Consider the following 22584-nt stretch of genomic DNA (forward strand, 5'->3'; position numbering starts at 1 on the left):
ATTCACACCCCTGTGCAATGTCAGGTGCATCAAAGCAGGTCTGTGTATTAATTTAAAATATATAGGACACATATTTTCAGTTTGCTTTCAAATAATTGTAGTTTTCATATATAATTGTAAGAAATAATACAGGGTCCATGTACCCTTTAACCAGTTTCCCCTAGTAGTACCCTCTTGCACAGTTGTGGTGCAGGGTAACTGCCAGGATGTTGGCGTTGATACAGTCAAGCTTTGGAGTATTTCCGTCTCTGTATGGGAATGAGCTGGATGCAGCCCCCTCGCAGGATGTGTAATTTTCGGTACCTTCTCCCGTTCAGTTAGCACCTTTTTGTTCTCAGGATACTTTCCTTCTCTGTGCAAAACATTTTAGTTTGATGTAGTCCCCAGAGTTTTCAGTTTTGAAAAAGGCTTTCAGTCTTTTTCTTACATGGATTAGTTCTAGATTTTTTGTTAGGTCCCAGAGAATATTTTATGTAGACATTATTGTCACCTGCAAATAGGGATTGTATTCCAAATCTGTATACCTTTTATGGCCTTTTCAGCCCAACATCATTGGGTGAAAAGGTGGAGGACAGCCTGTTTTTCCCTTTGCACCTATCTTAAGGGGCGTGGTCTTTAATATTAAGTGCAGAACTAGTTGCTGGGTTTTTGTCAAGGTGAGGAAGTACACTATTTTCTGAGGGTTTTTTTTTTGAATCATGATTGGGTTTTGAATTTAGTTGAATTTTTTTCCCCTGTGTCTATGATATGACCATGTTTTTGCATATCATGAGTTTTAGCCAGTTAATAGGGTAGATTGCATTTATTGGTCTTTTAATTTTGAAACAGCTTTGTATCCTTGGAACAAATTCTATTTGGCCATGGTGTATAATTCTTTTTTTATGTTGCAGAATCCTATTTGATGACATATATTTAAGGGGTTTTATATCTCTGTTTATGAGGGGTGATGTTGTAGGCATTTTTGGTACTCTTGTGAGATCTTGGCATCAGGGTAATGTTAGCTTCATAAAATGAACTGGGACTTACTCTCTTATGTTTTCTGGAAGACATTATTTAGAATTGGTGTTAATTCTTTTTTAAATGTTTAGTAGAATTCGCTGCCAGTTAAACCATCTGGAGTTTCTATTTCAGGAATTTTTAAATTGCAAATTCAGTTTCCCTAATCGTTATAGGGCTGTTTATATGATCTACTTGATACGGATGTATCGTGGTAGTTTGTTTTGTGAGGGTGCCAGATTTATGTGTGCAGAGTGGTTTGTAGTATTCCCTTACTATCTTTTTATTGTCTGTGGAGTTTGTAGTGATATATACCCTGTTTCTTTGGTAGTTTATATACTTCTTTTTTTGTCACTCTTGCTTGAGATTTGTTCATTTTAGTGATCTTTTCAAAGAATCAGCTTTCTTTTATTGTATTTTTACTATTTGTGTTTTCAGTTTCATCAATTTCTGCTCTGTTTCTTAGGATTTATTTTTTTCTTTTTGTAGCTTCTTGAGGTATGGGAGCTTACGTATGTGATTTCAGTTTTTAAAAACTTACCGAGATTTATGGCCCAGAATGTAGTTTAATTTGCCATGTTATTGGGTACTTGAAAAAAAATGTTTATTTTGATGTCTAAAAATGGCAGTTACATCCTGTTGACTGGTGGTGCTGTTGAATTCTGTAAATTTGCTGATTTTCTGTCTGGTTGGTCTAACATGTGTTGAGGGGTGGTGAGTTCTTTTAGCTATAGTTGTGGATTTGTTCTCTTTTCAGTTCTATCAGATTTTGCTCTATGTATGTTGCACCTTTGTTGTTGGTGCATACACTTTCATGATTGCTGTGTTTTCTTGGCAGCTCCACCCTTTATTGTTAATGTTATATACTGTGTCTCGGGTCATCTTCTTCGCTCTGAAGTCTGTCAGTACTAATATAGCCAACTACTCCAGCTTTCTTTTGACTAATGCTTACATGATAAATCCTTCTCTGTCCTTTTTACTTTTTGACCTTCCTCATATTGCTATATTGAAGACTTGTAGACAGCGTATAATTGGGTCATGTTTCTTATTGCTGGTTCCAACTCTATTCTGGGATATATGAGGTAAAATGAAAACCCAGGGCATTTACCACCACATTGTTCCTCAGACCCCAAGGTGCTTGGTTAGTCTGCTGCCCTTTCTTCACCTTTTAGTCTCCAGCTGTTTATCTGCTCTATAATATCCAGAGATTTTAGTTGTATGTAACAGGAGTGGTAAGGAAAAGGGTATATACCCTTTCTTCCCTCAAGTGGATGTTCCAGTACTCTTTTTTTTTTTTTTTAATTGCTAGATCCCTTCTGCCTACATTGACATAATCTACGTTCAGTAAATATTTGCTCAGTGAAGTAACTACTGTTGATTGATCAGCATGCATTTGTTAATTTTGTATATGAAATAGTTGATAGTTTCTTATTATAAAACATTTAAAGGTGATTATTTTCTTTTTCCCCTACCAAGGCTAGATTTAGTCTTATCTAGGTAAATAAATTATAGTTTGTCTAAATATCATTGATTATTGCTTTATTTTGCTTAGCCATCAATCTCTGGCAAAAGTGAAAATTAGAGCAAAGTGTTCAACGCTGCATGTTTATATTCTCTGTATGTTAGAGATAGAATCTAACAGATACTCTTTTTGACTGTACCATGCTTTTCTGACCAGTGGTTTATAGAGAGTAAGAAAGATGGAGCTAATTATGCCCTTTAAAATAATTAAAGCACTGCTGTGATTTTGGGATCTGTAAACATAAGGCTTATTTCAGAATAGTTTCTGTTGTATTTTGTAAGAAGCCTGTTCACCACCTTTGGCGATGAATTAAGATATACAAGATATTTGACAGGTGCCACCTGAAACAAGTTGTTACCTCTGGATGAGGATGGGACTCAGGAAATATTTTATCCTCTATTAGAAAAGGACTCTTACTCTCTTTGTGTTTAATCGGTGCTATTACAGGTCCCTTCAATAATCAGGAGATGGCTGAATGGTTTCAGGCAGGCTATTTTACTATGTCTTTACTGGTGAAGAGAGCATGTGATGAAAGCTTCCAGCCTCTTGGTGATATCATGAAGATGTGGGGAAGGGTTCCCTTCTCTCCGGGTCCAGCTCCTCCTCCTCATATGGTAAGCATCTTACAACTCCCTCAGATCATCTGTCACACGCAGAATAACCCAGATGTTTAATCTCATGAGGAAGAAACTAGTTCTTTGGAAATTATTAAAATGACACTGGAGGTCTGAACTGTAGATAGCCTCGCTAGCTGTGCCGATCTTTACAAAACTCAAATATCTGTGCCCATCCTCCTCTCTCCCTTCCCCTTCAAGAAACAGTCCTCACTGTATACATTAAATTCATAGATTAGAGCTATAAAATGTATTTTCACTGAAAAATGGACCTGCTGACTGGGTCCTGTATGTTCTTGCTCTTTACCTCTCAGCTCATTTCAAGAGCTTTTACTTGTGTCTGCTGCACCTCATCAGTTACTGGTCTCTGAGCTCCTGTGGCCTCTACTTACGATGCATTTTCTCTTTCTGCCCCCATCACCTTGCCTTTACCTCTTGATTTCTGACTCAAAAGTTTCTAAATATGAGGTCTACTCTTTTATTTTTTTTTAAAGATTTATTTATTCATACAAGAGTGGGGGTACAGGTCAGAGGTATGGGGGGGTGAGAGGATTCACGAGAGACAGAGTGGGGAACAGATCAGGCAGATTGACTGAAATACACTGTTGAGGGGAGCAGCGGGTGAGACAGGAGAGGTCTGCTGCGCCATGTGGGTTGTTCCCTGGCTGGCTGGGGAGCGAACTCGTGCTGCAGAGGCTGTGGATTGCTTCATAGTGCGGTGCTTAACCCCTTGCGCTACCAGGGAGGCCCCTACTCTTAAAGCAAATGTCACTGATAGAAGTTTTAGTGCTTTGGAATACTTTGAAGCCTTTTTTTTTAGATTCATTACTATTACTTCAGCTAAAAATGAATTATAATTTAGTCTCTATAGTTAGCATACTGGCGCCTGGAATACCTTTAAAGGGAAATCCTCTTCCAGTAGATTTCCTTTCGGAGGACTTTGGACCTGAGCCTCATTTTCCCTTCTCCAGTGGAGTGTCTAGTGTGACTAGCCATAGTGAAAAGTGGCCCCAGTCAAAAATCTTTAATGTGAACACTGGATTCTATATCACCAGTTTATTCTCTTGTGTATTGAGGGCCTGTACCAAGCTTTGTAGTAGGTTCTTAGGAAATGAAAATGATTAAGACATAACATCTGTATTCAAGGGAGGTCATAGGTAAGAACAGTGACTCTCAACCTTTTTTGAACCGCAAGCCATAGTTTCAAAAAAAAAAGGTTTGCACCACTTCTCTGTGTATTTGTGTATAATGTGTGTATGTGTATGTATGTATATGCAGGGCAGAGTTTCACAAATGCTTTGTGCTATGCATCTGTTTTCTCTATTTCATTCTTTTTTAAAAAAACACATGTTGATCTTGACCCAGTGATTAATCTCAAAATTCACTGATGGATTGGAGGGTTGAGACCTCTTAGAATTTGTGAGCAATGAAGATCCCTAGGTGAGGGTAATTATTTCTGACATTTTTGTAGTGAATCCAAGGGAAAATGCCATATGTGATGCTGAGTGTTTTTATATGTTAATTTAATTTATATACTAAGTTTGAGCTTTATTTCCCTTCTCTGAGATTGCCTGTTTCATTGATGAAAAGTTTGTCACTGGGATCTGACATGCTTGCTCTAATCTGCAATAAAACACTGAGCCTCAGTCACATCTGCTTAAGGGGGGAAAAAAAAAAAAAACCATGGGGAGCTCTGCTTTCTGTCATCTTTTACTTTTACACTGAATAGCACCAAGCAGAAAATTCACCATGATGATGTATACCTTGAAACTTGGGTTTTCATGTAGAAGTTTTAGATTAACCTAGTATAGCTTTATTCTCTTTTGCAGTCATAACTTTTCAGAATTTAGATTCCAGCCGCAGTATTTGAAATATAAATGAAAAACCACAAGATTTTACTGTTGCTCATTTTTGTAACTCCTGATAAATAGTAATAGAAACGGGGGCCTCCCTGGTGGTGCAAGGGGTTGAGACACAACCTGTGAAGCTATTCGCAGCCATTGCAGCACAAGTTTGATCCCCGGCCAGAGAGCTACCCACATGGTGCAACTGACCTCTCTCCTGACTCGCCCGCTGCTCCCCTCAGCAGTGTATTTCAGTCACTCTGCCTGTTCTGTTCCCCACTCTGTCTCTGGTGAATCCTCTTACCTCCCCACACCTCTGACCTATGCCCCGTTCTTGTATGCATAAAAAAATAAATCTTTTTAAAAAATAGTAATAGAAACAGCTCCTCTTTGGGTAGAGAGTTAGTTTTCAAAAATTTTCACATTCTTTGTAATTTAAGATTTCTCCGCATCTTTAGAAAGATTTACCGTGTCTCCCTGTCTCCGTTATGTGCCCTTATGAAATTCCTCCTGTAACATTTCCTTGAACCTTCACATAGTTCTCCTTTGTTTTTTGTCCCATTTCTAGAATTGTTACATGATCACTACATTTATAAATCACTTTTAATGTAGGGGAAATTATACATTTTTTTGAGTTAAAGTAATAACTGGATTGTAATGCAAAGTTCAGCTTGGGCAGACTACAAGAACAGCAGTTGAAATAAGGACCATTTTATCCATTCTTAGGACTGTCTTACAATGCAGATATTACCTTCTTCCAGTAGGTGGCACTGCTTAGTTTAAGATGCCCAAGTTTTATATTAAGCATTTTGTGCATAAAGGTGTAGTGGGATGTGAAGGTATGGGGTTCACTTTGCTTTCAGTTACATGTACTAATGGCTTCTGTGATCTCAGCAATTTGTTCAAAGGTGTTTCTTCCCCCAATGTTTCATTCCCAGGGCGAGTTGGACCAGGAACGGCTGACCAGGCAGCAGGAACTTACAGCCTTATACCAAATGCATCACCTCCAGTACCAGCAGCTCTTAATACAGTAAGAGCTAGTGGTGTGGTAGGGAGCACTGCGGCACCAAAAGGGCCATTGAATACCACCTATTTCCAAGTGTGACCTTTAACAACAGGGAACTGAAATTTCATGGGATACTTGAGCCACCCAATCAGTGGCATGTTACCACCATAAAATCTAAGTTTGGTATTACCTTCTTAAATAATAGAATTTTTCAGAAGATGATACATAACCATAATTTTATAAGCTTTTAAGCTTATAAAGCTATAACTAGCAAGCATTCTAAGAATTAAATACCCCCTAAATGGCTCAATTTGAATGCCACAGAGAAAAAACAGTACGGGAAAGAAGTAAAAGCTTATGCTTTCAGTAGAGGTGTGGAATAGTGGCAGAATGGGTGTGTGTCCGTTTCATAGAAGTAAGATTTATTGATGTCTGGTGCAGAAGTTGGCAGACCCTCTTCCTGTTTTTAAAAAGCAGAGTTGTATTGAAACGCGACCACACACACTTGTGTGCGTGTATATATGTGTTGTCTCTCGCTGCTTTTGCACTGCAGTGACAGAATTTAGTAGCCTCATTGTCTGCCTCTTTAAGAAAAAAATTTGTCCAGCTCTGAACTAGTTAAAAAAAAAAATCACCTAAAGTTTAATAAGGTGGAACATAGATTTGAGAATTTTAATAGTGTTTTTATTTTTGCAAAGGGTGCTTCATATGGAAACAGCTGTTAGTTTGAATTTTATTTTTCACTTGTTTCCTGATAAAAGACTGTTATATCTTGAGTTTGCCGCTTTTGACATACTGTGGTATATGTACTTTTACTGCCCTCTTTTGCTCCGAAACATGCCATCTAATTCATTTCATTCTAGAATGATGCATAGACTTTTCTGTGCTACTGTTATCATGAAGAATTGTAAATATATAGCTAATAGCTCTTTGTAATGATATTATTTTGGAAAGTGGATTCCACTTTGTCTTTCACTGTCTTGGTAAAGTGAGTAAAATGTGGATAGACAAGTCACACTTGATTTTGCTTTTTTGAAGACAACAGTATGCACAGGTCTTGGCTCAACAACAGAAAGCAGCCCTGTCTTCCCAGCAACAGCAGCAGTTGGCGTTGCTTCTCCAACAGTTCCAGGCTCTGAAGATGAGGTTGGTCCCTCCATGGTGTGTCCTGTTGTATGTGTGTTAAGGAAGCAAATGAAAGGGAACTTTGGCATACAGTGTTTGAAGTCTGGTACTAAAATGCCCAAACAGAACATATATCTGCGTGTTATGTGGAAAAAGAGTGTAGTTTGTAAGTAAGTAAGTAAGTAAGTAAATAAATAAATAAATAAAAGCTGAAGGAAAAGTATTTATTTGGTCTTTTTACTCACAGGGGACCAATTTGGAATAATAATCAAAGAATAATAGTGCTTGAGAAGCTGTGTTACTCACACAGGGAACCAGCAACAAAATATTGTAGTCTAGAAGTTTAATCTCATTGTTTTATCCATGGTCTCTCATGAAAGGCATTTAACAGGGCTACACATAGTTACAGTTTTTCTGAACCCAGAATCATTAAGGTAGGTGTGAGGAAAGGGAAATTGTGCTAAAAGTCTTCAACTTGTGCTGTTTTAGATTATTGTTTGAGGGTAGTGTTTATTGTGTCTTCTACAGAGGTATCAGTCACTATTCTTAAAAACCCTGCCGGCTCATTTAACCAAAACCTTCTATATTTCTCTATTGGATGTGTGAAGGAAAAAGGTTCATTGGTTAGGTCTTCATTTAATAGATGGGCAAACTGGGACTCTGAGAGGGTAAAAAAAATTTTGTTGACATGACATGGTTTAGAGACAGCATTAAAAGGCCTTTGACTTACAGCCTGAATATTTTTTATTGTAATATGCTGGTCTATGATGTACTGAGACATCCCCAATTTTTTAAGACGGTAAATGTATCCATTATGTAGAAATCAGTATTTGCTGATACCCTGAGGAGCCCAAAAGTGTAGTCATTGTGCCTTTTTCTTGGCTCCTCTCCTGAGTGCTTTGATAGTGCTGTTACACATCCCTTAAAACTGAAGGTGTGGTCTTGCCAAATAATCTAGAACTCCTGTAGATAACCTGGAGTCCCTCTTTATTGAAAATGACAAGAACAGGTTAATTTTTTTTTTCTCTTTTGCAGAATATCTGATCAGAACGTCATTCCTTCAGTTACTAGGTCTGTATCAGTGCAAGATACTGGTTCTATCTGGGAGATGCCAACAACCTCGCAGCCTACAGGTAAGAATTTATGTTGGCCTTTAGTAAATAGCTCTTTGGATTTTTAGACTAGCAATTTTATAAATTAATTCTTTAAAAATGCATTTTTTTTTTACTAGTTTTATGTTGAATATTCACAAAACTCCCTATTTATTTATTTATTTTTAAAGCTCCCAATTTTTAATAGACCCCCTACAAAGGATTAAAAGTGCTATTGAAAATAATACTGTTAAGAATTTGCTAGAAATTCGTAGGTAACTAAACTTTTTGAATTTGAGTTAGCCTCTATTTTTTTAATGTTGCTCTAACCAGTGTGGAATGTTTTTTATATTGTTTTTGATCTTCTCTGCCAGAGTGAAAAAAAAAAAGAGCACAAGTAAAAAATTTTAAGTAATCATGAGTTATCCTTTTGAGTCAAGGGTTTATATAGAGATTAACATTGCACATACCTAGAAATTTGGGGGAGAGAAAAGCCTACTTTTTTCTGATCTTTTTGCATCAAACTAAAAAATTTGGGGTTGGAGTTTCATTTTATTTTATTTTTTTAAAGATTGATTTATTTATACATACAAGAGCCGGGGCACAGAGATGTGGGGAACAGAGTGGGGAACAGAACAGGCAGACTGACTGAAACACACTGCTGAGGAGAGTAGTGGGCGAGACAGGAGAGGTCTGCTGCGCCATGTGGGCTGCTCCCCAGCCAGCCGGGGATCAAACTCAGTGCTGCAGAGGCTGCGAATTGCTTCACAGTGCGTTGCTTAACCCCTTGCGCCACCAGGGAGGCCCCTGAGGTTAGAGTTTAAAAAAAAATGTCTTGATATTAGTGGATTGTTTCTAAAGGTCTAATGTTTGTGGAGGGCTAGTGTGAACCATTCATTGAGTGTCCTTTCAAGAGGCTATAATAGTTGTTGAAGATTTTCAGGACCCATGGGCATTGATAGATTCTTTTCCCCCCATCACGAATCCCTACATCCCCTCTGATTTCTTCCCTCCCCTCCCCTAGAAACCTCATTTCATTTATTGATGTTCACTTGTTCTAATAAGTATTTTACTTTGTGGAATAGTCTGCTGTGCAAATGTCCAAAATACTTGTTTTTGTCATTCTGACTTTATTGTGCATAATTCCTTTGAACCTCCTCCATGTTGCTGTAAATGGCAACATTTCCTCTTCCCATGTGACTGAATAGTATTCTATAATATGGACAGAACACATCTTCTTGATCCAATCCTCTTGTCCCTGGGCATTTAGGTGCTAGCTATTGTAAATAATGCTGTGATAGATATTGTAGAGCATATATGCAATTGATGGTTTTACATCTTTGGATGGATGCCCAGGAGTGGAATTGCTGGGCCTTATGGTATTTACATTTTTCAATATAAATCCAGATACTTTTCCAAAATGGTTGCACCAAAGTGGTTCCCACCAACAGTGTAATGGGGTTCCTCTGTGTTCCCTCCAGCATATGTTGTTCAGGGACTTTTTAATATGCCCCATTTCACAGGTGTGGCATGATACCTCATTTTAGTTTCAACATGCAGCTCCCTTATCAGAAGTTCTGATGACATTTTTCCATGTTTCTTTTGGCTCTCTGGGTATTCTCTGTAGTAAATTGTGTGTTCAGATCTGCTGCCCATTTATTAATCAAGTTGTTGGTTTTTTCTTGTTGAATTGTGTAATTTTTTTATGTTTTGGATATTAACCCATTGTCAATTGTATAATGAGCATTATTTTCTCCATTTAGGATTTCATTTTAATCTACTTATTTCACTGTATTGATAAAAAAAGCTTTAATTTGAGATAATCCTGATTGTTTATTTTTGCTTTTATTTCCTTTGCCAATAGGGGTAAAGTCTCCAAAAACATCTTTATCATTGATGCCATGGTGCATATCAGCAGTACTTTCTTCTGTGTATTTTATTGTTGCAGGTCTTATATCTAAATCTTCATTTGGCATTTACTTTTGTGCATGGAGTTAGAAAATTATCCAAGTTTTTTTTTTAAATATGATTATACAATTTTCCTACCATCTTTTGTTAAAGAGACTCTCCTCATTAAGTGTATTTATTGTGTATTTATTTCTGATTTTTTGTGTATAATACACAAATAAATAATAAATACATGTATTTCTGAATTTTTGATTCTGTTCCATTGATCCATGTGTCTGTTTTTATACCAATACCTTATTGTTTTAATAATTCCTGTTTTATAATATGAAGTCATAATACGATGCTTCCATTTTTTTCTCAGGATTGCTTTCGCTATTGCAGGTCTCTTGGCTCCATATAAACTTCAATATTTATGTTTAGTTTCTTTGAAGAATATTGTTGGTATTTTGATGGGGATTGCAGTTAATTTATGTGTCATTTTAGGTAAAATAGTCATTTTGACTATATAGTCTCTCCATCCATGATCAGGGAATGTATTTCCATCTCCTTATGTCTAAATCTTTAATCTGTCTTATAGTTCTCACAGTCTAGGTTCTTAACCTGCTTGGTTAGATTAATTTTGAGGTGTGATTCTTTTTGAAGTGACTGTGAATGGAATTGTTGATTTCTGATAGATTATTCTTAGAGCCATTGAGCTATTCAGTTGTTCTCTTGCTAATGTTGACCATGGACATTATGGCAGGACTGATTCTTCCCTTGTCAGCTTTCCATGCTGTGTGTATTTTATTTTTCTCTTGTTAGCCAATCACAGTCAGGACGGTGTTAATACAGTGTTTTGAAACTAAAAGTATCTTATTAAACAGTTTCCTTTCTTTGTGTATGATACAGTCAAGGTCCTTTTACAAATAGTTCATTGATTTTATACAGATAATAATTTATAATAATTATGATTTTATATAATGTTAAGTCATATTGACAAACCTTGTTGGCATTAGGGAAACAGGCTTAGAAGCCTTGTTCTATCTGTTTATGTCCACATCTGATCATGTCACCTGACTTTTCGGGTCAGCAGACCCCATCATCATTTGGGAGAGCTGTCCAACCTTTCCAGAAGCCTCTCCAGCTCTAGCTATACCTATCTTTCTCTTTTTTCTCATTTATTGAAATGAAATTCACAGAGTGTGAAATCATGCATCATTAAATGAATGATTCTGTGGCACTTGGTCCATATACAGTATGCTTTCTAGCTCCATAGTTCTCCCTCTCTTTACTCCACTCTCTACATGGTGTGCATGGCTTCTGGAGATACCATGGCTGTGGGATCCAGTACACTGGGAATTAAATACTGGCACGGCCATGTGCTTGCCACATATCCTTGGGAGTGTTAGCGAAATACCTCTGATCTTCAGCTTGTGCACCTATAAACATGGAGATCTGAGCAGATACACAATTTTTTGATGATGAAATTAGCTCCCTAACAAATGCCTGGTACTTGGTTTCCGTCTAAATATGGTAAAGGGTATTGATAGAGATTGGAGCCTACTGGCAGTTCAGTTGACTTAAAAGCAAACAGGTAAGTATGATGGAGTTTATTCACGGACAGGGAAATAACTTCTCACAGTGCTTGTGGATACGTGACCATGTGTGTAACCTCTGGCACTCATATTATATTTTTCTTGTTGCCTTATAGTTTGGGAAGGTGGTAGTGTGTGGGATCTTCCCCTTGACACCGCAGCCCCAGGACCTGCCCTTGAGCAGCTTCAGCAGATGGAGAAAGCGAAAGCTGCAAAGGTCTGAAACACATTCTTCCACAGTGCACACATTTGTTTATTGAGAGCTTGGTTTCTCCAGCTAGCTGTCCTTATTTCCTTTCACCTTACTGCTACTTAGCTGGTATAAGCACATTCCTATTTTATCTTTATTGTGCTCTCTTCTCCCAAAAAAGACTTGAAAGCAATTAAAATTAACTCGTTGAATGGTTGACACATTAATAATTGTAGTCATGTGGATAGTTTTGCTACATTATTCTTTCTAGAAACAGTTGTAGTAAATGCAGTCCTTAAAATATAAAAAATACTATGCTTACCTGAATGTTTAACATTGCTTTTTAGACCTTTGATCTGCAGCTTGTATTCCTACCTTGAATCTGTATTTTGCTGTATTTATACAAACATTTTTTGAGTGTGTTCTAGTTCCCCAGTGACGAAAGAGGGAGGCTTATCGTCGTGTGCCATGTGTGTGTTTGGTTATTGCTGGTCAGTACAGCACCTGGAGCTCCAGGATAAGCCATACTGTTGGAGAGCATAGGGATTAGGAATTAGGTGAGCCAGTTTGCACTGGAGGGATAGATAGTAGGATTTAATTCCATTGAAGGGTAGAAGACAGAGTAGAAGCAGGTGAAAAATAAGTTGCAGCTGAAGGAATACAGCACTTGTAAACACTCTGAAGTGCATGAGAACATACTGGCCCAGAAATAGCTTAGTAATTTGACCTGACTGGAGCCCTCTGCGCCGCTGAGGAGTAAGTGCTGAGTAAGGAGACTAGAGGAGATGAGTCAGGTGGACCCTCGCACATGCTGCGTTCAAGAGTTAGGGTTTATTTCTAGGGTGAAGGATGGTGTTAAATGCGAACCCGGAAGAGTTATGTGGTGGAGGATAGATGTTAAGCTGGGAAATGTACACAGACTGGAAGTAGGGAAACACAATGAGAGACTTAGGAATATGGGTGAGTAGAGGGAGGCCTGGCTCTCCTTGTGGCACAGGGACTAGTGTCCAAGTGCTGGATCGGCTGGTGTTTAGGAACTGTGTAAGAGATAGTTTGCTGTGTGGTTGATCTTCACGTTTTAAGAATTCTGTAATTTTTCACATTTGTAGCAACTTAGATTACTGTTGCTGAAACATTATAGTCACACTATTAGATCTTCCATCAGGAAATCTTTTGTAGGAATGAGCAAGGAAATGCCACTGCAAACGAATTCTGATGTTTGTCTCAAAATAACCACTTGCTCCAGTACATGTAGGAAATGTGGGGAGGTGGTAGTGTGCAGTGGGGGGGGTAGCTTCAAGTGGGGTGAGTGCATGCAGCTTTGAAGTACGTAGACTGTTCTGATTGCTGTGGCCTCAGAAGTGGCTCCACCTCCTAGTTACGGGTTAGGCAGCTGAGGGAATGGTGGAAGCTGCACATGCCAGCTTCTCACATCCCTGTGCTTGGCTTCAAATTATTAAGAGTACTCTTGTTCAATCACAGCTAGAACAGGAGAGAAGAGAGGCAGAAATGAGGGCAAAACGGGAAGAGGAAGAGCGAAAGAGACAAGAAGAACTCCGGAGACAACAGGAAGAAATGCTTCGGAGACAGCAGGAGGAAGAAAGGAAAAGGCGGGAGGAAGAAGAGCTCGCGCGAAGGAAACAGGTACGCCTCTGGGAGCCCTGTTTGTAGGCTCAGCCTGCGGGAGCACCTGCTGCTTAGTGCCTTCCCCCTTCTTTCACAGATAACAGTGCTCTGGGAGATGGTCTCCTCGACAGCGACTGGGAGTTAGCAGAAGATTGGGATTAGAACCTTGTAAAACTCACTTCCTTTATTAAAAAAAAGTCTCTTAGCCACCCACACCCACTGGAGGGATAGTCTTCAGCCCTACTATATAATTGGGGTTGATTTGTTTTGTATGTTTCCTAGACTTTGAAAACCGATTCTATTTCAGAAGTGGCAAGTCTTTACAACCAGTGACTTACTGGTTTTCATGTTTCTTGACCATATTTGTATCTTTTTGGGGAAATCTATTGGCCCATTTTTCTATTGTGACTTTTAAAAATCCCAGTAGAAAGAACCAACCACCTCTGTGATAGCCCCATCGTCTGGCCTTTTGTCCTTATCTTTCGTACTTACTGATGGCCCCACCCCAGTACGTCATCTGTGAAAAAACTAACCTCCATGCTGCTGTTGGAACGGATATTTCTTAGCATCACACTCTGTATCAGCACTAAAAAGTACTAAAAAGTACTCCAGTGAGGACATCTGTTTAACTCTGTGTTGCTCAGTATTTCTAAATTATTTTGGCAGTGGGACATTTTTCTATATACTTAATATCTATGGGACTTGGGTTCTTTAGTACATGTTCTGTGTCACATGCTTTACTTTGTACTTCTGACTGGAGAACTTACTCCTACCTCACCTGGCATTTTTAGGTGGCTGTGTTGATTTGATCTCTCTTTGTCTTAGGTTCTCATTTGATTTAAAAAACTGCCATACCACTCTGGGGTGTGTTATAGTAAATACAAGTGAAGAGGTGTGAGCTCATACCCCTAAATCATATACAGTGTTGTAAACCAGTGTTGCCTCGATGAAAAATGTAAAATTAAAACAATATACTATTAATAAAACAATTTTAAAAGATTTTTAAAAATCCATAAAAATGTTACCTTAATACCTGGGGCGGGGGTGGGGGGAAGTAGGAACTCGTACTGGTGATACCAAAGCCTGAAACCCTGCCGGTGTGGTCCTTTCTGGGGCTAGTCAGCTCCTGAGATTGCTCATGGGGTGCATGGAGTAGACTTCCCAGTGCAGTCCTGTTTAACTGCTAATATTGTAAACACAAATTATTGTAACTGTTAGTGCTCCTGCCCCATAACTCAGATACGACACATGCAAAACCACATCTCTCTAGGTCCTGGATGGCTTCTTTTCATGTTAGTGTTATCAGAACCTGAGCAGCAGACAGCATATTCCTTTTCAATTTTTCTTAGTGTAAGTTGAGACCCACAGTTTCACACACACCCTCCTTTTTTTAAATAAAGGAAGAGGCTTTGCGACGCCAGAGGGAGCAAGAAATTGCTCTAAGGCGGCAACGAGAAGAGGAAGAAAGACAGCAGCAAGAAGAAGCTCTCCGAAGACTGGAGGAGAGGCGAAGAGAAGAGGAAGAGAGGCGGAAGCAGGAAGAATTGTTACGCAAGCAGGTGATCAGCGTTTACTCTTCTCATTGCTGCTTTGACACTAGGGATCAGTGACTGAGAAATTATTAGGATATTGGAATAGCCTATGTCACACATTCACGTTGCCAAGAAATGCTTAAAGAGACCTCAGTATTTTTGTAATAACCGTTCCACATGTAATAATGAATGCTGAACAAAGTATCGAAAAATTGGAACAATACCAGAGTGAAACCAGAGTGTCCAGTTTGCTCTTTCCAAGTGCACAATTCAGTGCGGCTAACACATCCACAGTACCTGCAGTCTTTATCACTAATTCCCACTCCACCATTCTGCTCTGCCGTTACTGGCGGCCAGAACCCCTAAAGTATTTCGTTTGAATGCTAAGAACGTACAAGTTGGAGTGGAGGGGTTGGTATACTTTATTTTTCAAACATTATTAGATTTTTTAGGAAAATTTGTACGATAGTATGGTTTCCTCTATTTTTATCTTATATTAGGATGGCACATTTGTCACAATAAATCAGTATTGATGCATTATCAAATCAAGTCCATAGCTTACTCGCATTTCCTCAAATTTTCCCTAATGTTCTTTTACTGCCCCGGAATTCCATCCCCAGAGTACTACATTTAGTTGTCACATCTCCTTAGCTTCTTGACTGTGAGAGTCTCAGACTTTACGTGTTTTTGTTGACTGGGACAGTTTTATGTTGTAAGGTAATGCTCTTTGGACTTTGGCTGTAGCTTTCCTCATGAGTAGCCTGGAGTGGTGGGTGTTTGGAAAGATTGCAGAGGCCAAGTACCGTTTTTATCACATTCTGTCAAGTGTCATATTGTCACCATGACATGTGACTACTGGTGTAGACCTTGGTCAGCCAGCTAGAGCTGTGTGTGAAGCGCTCACCCCTGCTGTGCCTTTAGGAAGAAATGACTTCGTGCAGGCTACACCTTTGTTTAAATTTGTGTTTGTCCAGTTAGATTGACCCAAAGTAGATACTAACTGCTTTTGCCTAAGTTCTCAATTAAAACTCCTTGAGAAACCCAAATTCGACTGGTGGTAGATACCTTTAATATTAGATTGTGCATTGATTCATTCTTTGGTTTATTTAGCAGTTAGCATATTCAGTTAAGTGCTTGTTTATGTAGCAGTTAGCATATTCAGTTATAGTGCTTGTTTCCTGGTGGAGTATAAAACCTTTAAAGAAATATTTCTGGGCCTCCCCGGTGGCGCAGCGGTTGAGCGCCGGGTTGCGAAGCTGCCCGCGGCCTCTGCAGCGCCGGTTCGTTCCCCAGCCGCCGGCGAGGGTCCCACATGGCGTGCAGACCTCTCCTGCTGCCCGCTGCTCCCCTCAGCGGTGTGCTTCGGTCCTTCTGCCTGCTCTGCTCCCCGCTCTGGCTCTGGTGAATTCTCTCACCCTCCCGTGCTTCTGACTGTACCCAGTGCATGTATAAACAAAACAAACAAACAAACAAACAAATAAATAAATAAAACATGCCTCTATAAAAAAAAAAATGTTTAAAAAAAAAAAAAAGAAATATTTCTGTCCTCAAGAAGTCCACCTACTCTGTGGGTGATGATTATCTAAGAAATAAATGCCACAGCTAGGATACCTTCAGTTATGAAATAAAATATTCACCTATATGTGGCATAAACAATAGATACACTATTACTTCCCATATCAAGGAAATAAGGTAATCACATGCCTTCAGTGACTCAATGATACCATAAAGGACCCAGATGCTTTTCACATTTCTTTCTGCTCTCTGTTTCCTGGTGTGTTAACTTTTAAGTTCATTTTTTCCACCTCTGGTTGCGAATTTTGGTTCCACACACTTGTATGACCTACATCCAAAACAAAAGTGATCATTCTCTTGTCCTTTCCTATTGCCTGGGAAGAATGTCTTCTCTAGAAGTCTCCCAGAACACACCCCTTTGCCCTAAAGTGAGTAGGGTAACTAGGGTGCCTCTGGTTATCTGGGAAGCTTAAAAAGCCAAGTCTGGCATTTGAAACCTCTGATGTGATAGGAGACTGTCTGAAAGGGAGAAGCGTGATCGGATGGGTGGATAGATGGGAACAGTTGTTGCCACTGCGTGGCTAGGAACAAGTAGAGAGGAGGGCAGGGTGTGCAGGACATAATGGAAACAGCAGGGAGATCCTCACAGAGTGTTTGATGTCTGCCCTGCACTTTGAGAAGGAACAAGAATGTGCTCTGTGGATAAGACAGCACCGCAGCATAGTAAACAGACTCTCTGAAAGAAGGTGTGGAGAGTTCCAGAGGGCACAGTGGTATGGTGTTGAGGTAGGGAAGCAGAAGGAAAATGAGCCAGGAAAATGAATAAGGAGGTAGAGGACGGTCCCATTTTCTTTTTTCTTTCTTTTTTTTTTTTTTTTAAAGATTTATTTATTTATGCATACAGCTGGGGTACAGGCCAGAGGTGTGGGGGTGAGAGGATTCACCAGAGACAGGGTGGGGAACAGAACAGGCAGATTGACCGAAATACTCTGCTGAGGGGAGCAGCGGGTGAGTCAGGAGAAGTCTGCTGAGCCATGTGGGTTGCTCCCTGGCCGGGGATTGAACTTGTGCTGCAGAGGCTGCAGATAGCTTCATAGGTTGTGTATTAACCCTTGCACCACCAGGGAGGCCCAGGAGGGTCCCATTTTCTGAGGGACCTGTGGGCTAAGGGCCACAGGGGTGAGAACTGGGATGCAACGGTAAAGTTGCTGAGGTTCCGAAACTGGCTGAGCTCTCCTGGTAATCAGGAAAGGACTTAGCACCTTGAAAAGCTCAGTGAGCTCTGGTGTTGGCAGTTTCCAGGAGATACTCCTGTAGTTGGTGTGGATCCCTTGGTGATCAGTACTTACCACATATATGACATTCTTTTTATGTAGAGATTAGCAAATAAGTGAAAATTTTATCCTATAAGCATGCCAGTCTTTTGTGGCTGCTATAAATGTTATGTTAATTATTTTTTATTTTTTGATGTACGTGGCATAAAGAGCACAGAATAAGACAGCCTTCCCTTGGCTGAATCCTGGTGTGCACAGAAAACTTCCCTCTACCATCTCTCATTTTGCTTTCTCTGCAAAAATGACTCTGAGTTTCCTTAAACAATTCAATTTTATTCTCTTATTTTTCCTTCTGGGAAGGAAGAGGAGGCTGCAAAATGGGCTCGGGAGGAAGAAGAAGCCCAGCGTCGGTTGGAGGAGAACCGGCTGCGCATGGAAGAGGAGGCGGCAAGACTCCGCCACGAGGAGGAGGAACGAAAGAGGAAAGAGCTGGAGCTCCAGCGGCAGAAGGAGCTGATGCGCCAGCGGCAGCAGCAGCAAGAGGCTCTCCGCAGGTTGCAGCAGCAGCAACAGCAGCAACAGTTGGCGCAGATGAAGGTAAAACCTAGGGACCACCCAGAGAAGCTGCTTGGTACCGTTCTGGAGTTGGGTAGCTGCCGGCAGCCCCAGCGCACCAACACGGGGTGCTGCTTTATTGTTAAGTGTCACTGTGCTGGCTGAGGTGTAGGGGCGCTTATCTGACAGGGGTCCATAGAAGCTGTCTGCCTCAGAATCTGTTTAAAATCTGAGGTCGTGAAGATTTATATCCCCTGTGTTTTCTTCTGAGACTTTCGTAGTTTCAGCTGTTACATTTAGGTCTCTGATCCACATTGAATTCATTTTTGTAAATGGTGTAAGGTAAGGGCTTGATGTCATGCTTGTTCATGTCACAGTCCTTTTGTCCTTGGCATCGTTTATTGAGAAGCCTGTTTCCTGTCCACCGATTGGATTTAGCGCTCTTGCTGAAAATCAGTTGACTATAGACCCGCGGGTTCATGTGTGGACTCTGAATTCTATTCAAGTGATGACACTGTCTTGACACTGACAGTAATGCTTTTTTGTAGTTTTTAAAATCAGGAAGTGTGAGTCCTCCAGCTTGTTCTTTTCCTATGGTGTTTTGACTGTTCTGGGTCCCTTTCAGTTACACATGTAAATTTTAGAATGATTTTCACAAAAAGGCCAGGTAGGGTTCTTACAGGGATTGCATTGCCAATGAACAATAGTAAGTCTTTCAATCCATAAACAAAATACCTTAAATTTCTTTCAGTGTTTTATAGTTTTCAGAGTATAACATTTTTACTCCTTGTGTTAAATTTATTCGTACACTTTTTCTTTTTGATGCTGTTGTAAATGGAATTTTCAACATTTCATTTTCAGGTTGTTCATTGCAACGTGTATAATATAGAGTTGATTTTTGTATATTGAGCTTATATCCTGTAATCTTGCTGAACTGGTTTATTAATTAATAGTTCTTTCGTGTATTCATTAGGATTTTTATGTCAAGATCATATCATTTGGTAGTTTTGCTTCCTTTCCAAACTATTCTTTTTCTTACCTAATCGCTCTGGCTAGAATGTGCCATACAATATTCAGCAGAAATGACAAGCATGAATGGCCTTGTCTTGTTCTTGAGAGGAAGCATCCTGTCTTTCATCAGTGCAATGTTAGCTGCAGGTTTTTTTGTAGATGTCCTTCATCTGGTTTAGGGTGTTCCCCTACTGTTCCTTGTTTGTTGAACGTTTTTATTATGAAAGGATATTGCGGTTTTTGTCAAATGACTTGTATCTAATGCGATTATCATGTATCTTTTTTTCCCATTCATATTGTGTATTATGTTAATTGATTTTCAGGTGTTACACAAACCTTGGACCTGGGATAAATGTAATGATTTCATTTATGTCATTGGATTTGGTTTGTTTGTATTTTGGTGGGGATTTTTGTGTCCTTATTATTGATCACAGATATTGTTGAGTAGTTAAAGTTTTTTTTTTCCTTTCTTATGATGTCTTTATCTGGCTTTGGTGTCAGGGTAATAATGCCGACCTTAAAGAATAAGTTGGAAAGTGTTCCCTCCGCTTCTGATTTTTGGAAGAGTTTGTGAAGAAATGGTATTAATTCTTCTTTAAATGTTTGATAGAATTCAGTGGTGAAGCTTCTGATCCTGGACTTTCTTTGTGGATAGGTTTTTGATCACTAATTCACTGCCTTTACTTCTTAAAAGTCAATTTAGATTGTTTCTCGAATTTGTTTAGGTAGTTTATATCTTTACAGGAATCTGTCCTTTTCACGTACATCATCTGATTGAAAGACAGTTTTCCATTATACTCCTTTCTATTTCTCTGAGAGGAGTAATGGTGTCCCTCTTTCACCTTTACTTTTGAGAAATTTATTGAATATAGAATTCTTGGTTGTTCAGTTTTTGTTCTTTGCGGACTTTGAATATCTTACTCCCATTGTCTTCTTTCTTCCCTTGTTTCCGATGAGAAGTTTACTATTGATTTTATTGAGATTCCTTCGAAGTGGCAATTTTGTTTTTTCTCTTGCTGCTTTCAAGATTTTCTCCTTGTTTTTGGTTTTCAGCATTTTTGCCATATTGTGTATGTTTGTGGGTCTCTGTGTTTATCCTATTCAACAGTCTGTGGAACTTTTTGGTGTGTAGGTAAATGGAATCTATTATTTCTCTAAGGCCGCCTTTGTCTTGATTCTTTTTTTCTTTACTTTGGGTTGTGTGATCTCTGTTAATCACCACCTTTTTCTTTTGACATTTCAGATATACTTTTGAGCTCCTCTGGTAATCTCTTATTTCTGTTAGTGTGCTTCTGAGCTCCAAGATTTTCTTTTGGTCCTTTAAAAAATAATTTCTGTCTCTTTATTGGTAGACTTTACTTGATGCAGCAACGCCACCATATCTCCTTACTGTTTTAATGCTGGTTCCCCTTAGGGCTCCGACCATGCTCATGATATGCCTGTTAAATCTGACATCTGGCCACTCTCATAGGCAATATTCTGTTGGCAGTGTTTTTCCTCATATAGGTCATATGTTCTTATTTCTTAGATGTCTCATTTTTTGATTGTCAACTAGACTTAAAAATGTATTTGCCAACTCTGGGTACTGATTCCCCACACCCCCCATCTGCCCCATCATCATTTGTTTTGTGATTGGCTGGATTGTTTTTAGTGAAGCCCCACTCTCTCCTACCCTCCCCAACAGCATGGCGCTTCTGCTGCTGCTCCTCTGGGAGAGCAGAATCGGGTTTGCCCACCATCGCTGGGATGACGGTGCTTTTGGCAGGACTCACTGTGATTGTCTTTTTCCACATTCATCTGTTTGACTCCACTAATTGCTAGCAGATTGTTCTTTTTTTTTTCCACCCCCCAAAAGTACCTTAGGGCAGAACTTTTGTGGCAGACTGAACCATTCAAATGCAGGCTACTTTGGAGAGATTGAGATTAGTTTTGACCCAGGGGTACTCCTTCTGGCACTTTCCCTGGTATTGAGACAAAGTATCAATGTACAGTTTGACCTGTATCTATTGCTGCAATGAATTTAATCAGTCTTCTCCCACTTGCCTTGTGCCCAACCTCCTAAAGTACAAGTATTTTTGAAAGCACCTCTATGCTTGAATTCCTCATTCTCTACAGTCTTGCATATGAAGTCAGTTCCTTTGGGAAGAGATCTGGAACTCTATATTCCATTCTTCTTCCCTCCCCACTAACTCCCACCCCCAGGTAAAATCTCTGAATGATAGCTCTGAAGCTGGAGGCAGTGGGGTACTTTTTTTCTGAATGACACTCTTGCTTTAGGAGTTGGCCCTTGGTTTAGGGGCAGTGGTCTCAGGGGCATGGAACCAGGAGGGCAGAGGCTGTCAAGACCCTAGTGCTAGCACTTGTGCAAAGTAGTTCTGTCCCGTGAGTGGGGGGCTGGGTCTAAGAAGAGAGCCCCCCACTTCTCAGTTGTACTTGCCTAGAACTTGGAAAGGTAACTGGAAGCAGGATGAGGAATGCTGATCCTGTGTCTTTTCCTAGAAACCAGGTCACTGATTGACAGTTGTGGGGAGAGGAGCCCTGTGTTCTTGTCTCTTCTCCTCTGGCATTTCTGTCTGGCTGAGTGAGGAGCTTGTGAGAGTGGGTCTTGGTGCAAGTACCACACTTTCTGGTCCTACCAAGTTCTAGATTTTCTCGAAGAAATTCTTCCTCATCTGCTACATACACTCAGGGGCATTTCCAGAGGTTTTGTGTGATTTAGAAAAAAAGTCCACCATTTTTATCGGGGAGTGGTTCCATAGAGTTCCTCATGCTGACATACTGGAAATGAAACACTTTTCAAAATTATGTTGAAAAGTGAGGTAGCAATCTCAGGGCAGAGAAAAATGAGTAATTTTTACTTTTTTTTTTTTTTTTTTTTAAACCGATGAAGTGGGAGGGCAGTAGGCATTTAGGGATCACAGAATGAGCCAGACTCCTGTCTGCTTCTGATTGGGGAGAGGATTGTACTGAAGAGCAGGATTGACAAACTGCAGTTCTCTGAGTGGGCAGTGTAGGATGTGGGCTGAACTGGAAAATGTCCTGGGGCAGTGTTGACAGAGCAATGGGATATTATTTCCTTTGTATAAATGAGACTTAAGGAAAATGATAGCTATCTGCAGACATTTGTCTGTCATGTGAAGAAGAAGACTTAGATTTGTTCAGCATTACTCCAGAGAGCAGATCCATGAATCATGAGTGAAA

At 39.7% G+C, this 22584-nt stretch overlaps 1 protein-coding gene across 2 annotated transcripts in view; it reads left to right on the top strand.

Moving 5' to 3' along the window:
- Positions 1 to 22584, top strand: part of GIGYF2 (GRB10 interacting GYF protein 2) — a 123377-nt gene that overhangs the window by 84673 nt on the left and 16120 nt on the right. For both annotated transcript variants that reach the window (XM_037524237.2, XM_054700170.1), the window contains 8 exons: positions 2966 to 3132; positions 5915 to 6006; positions 7021 to 7128; positions 8143 to 8240; positions 11797 to 11897; positions 13353 to 13514; positions 14897 to 15055; positions 18178 to 18414. In XM_037524237.2, the coding sequence (XP_037380134.1) occupies positions 2966 to 3132; positions 5915 to 6006; positions 7021 to 7128; positions 8143 to 8240; positions 11797 to 11897; positions 13353 to 13514; positions 14897 to 15055; positions 18178 to 18414 (1124 nt within the window). The remainder of the gene's footprint in view (positions 1 to 2965; positions 3133 to 5914; positions 6007 to 7020; positions 7129 to 8142; positions 8241 to 11796; positions 11898 to 13352; positions 13515 to 14896; positions 15056 to 18177; positions 18415 to 22584) is intronic.

This window comes from Talpa occidentalis, unplaced genomic scaffold, assembly GCF_014898055.3.
Source record: "Talpa occidentalis isolate TD23 unplaced genomic scaffold, MPIMG_talOcc4v2.1 talOcc4.3, whole genome shotgun sequence".
Lineage (NCBI taxonomy): Eukaryota > Metazoa > Chordata > Mammalia > Eulipotyphla > Talpidae > Talpa > Talpa occidentalis.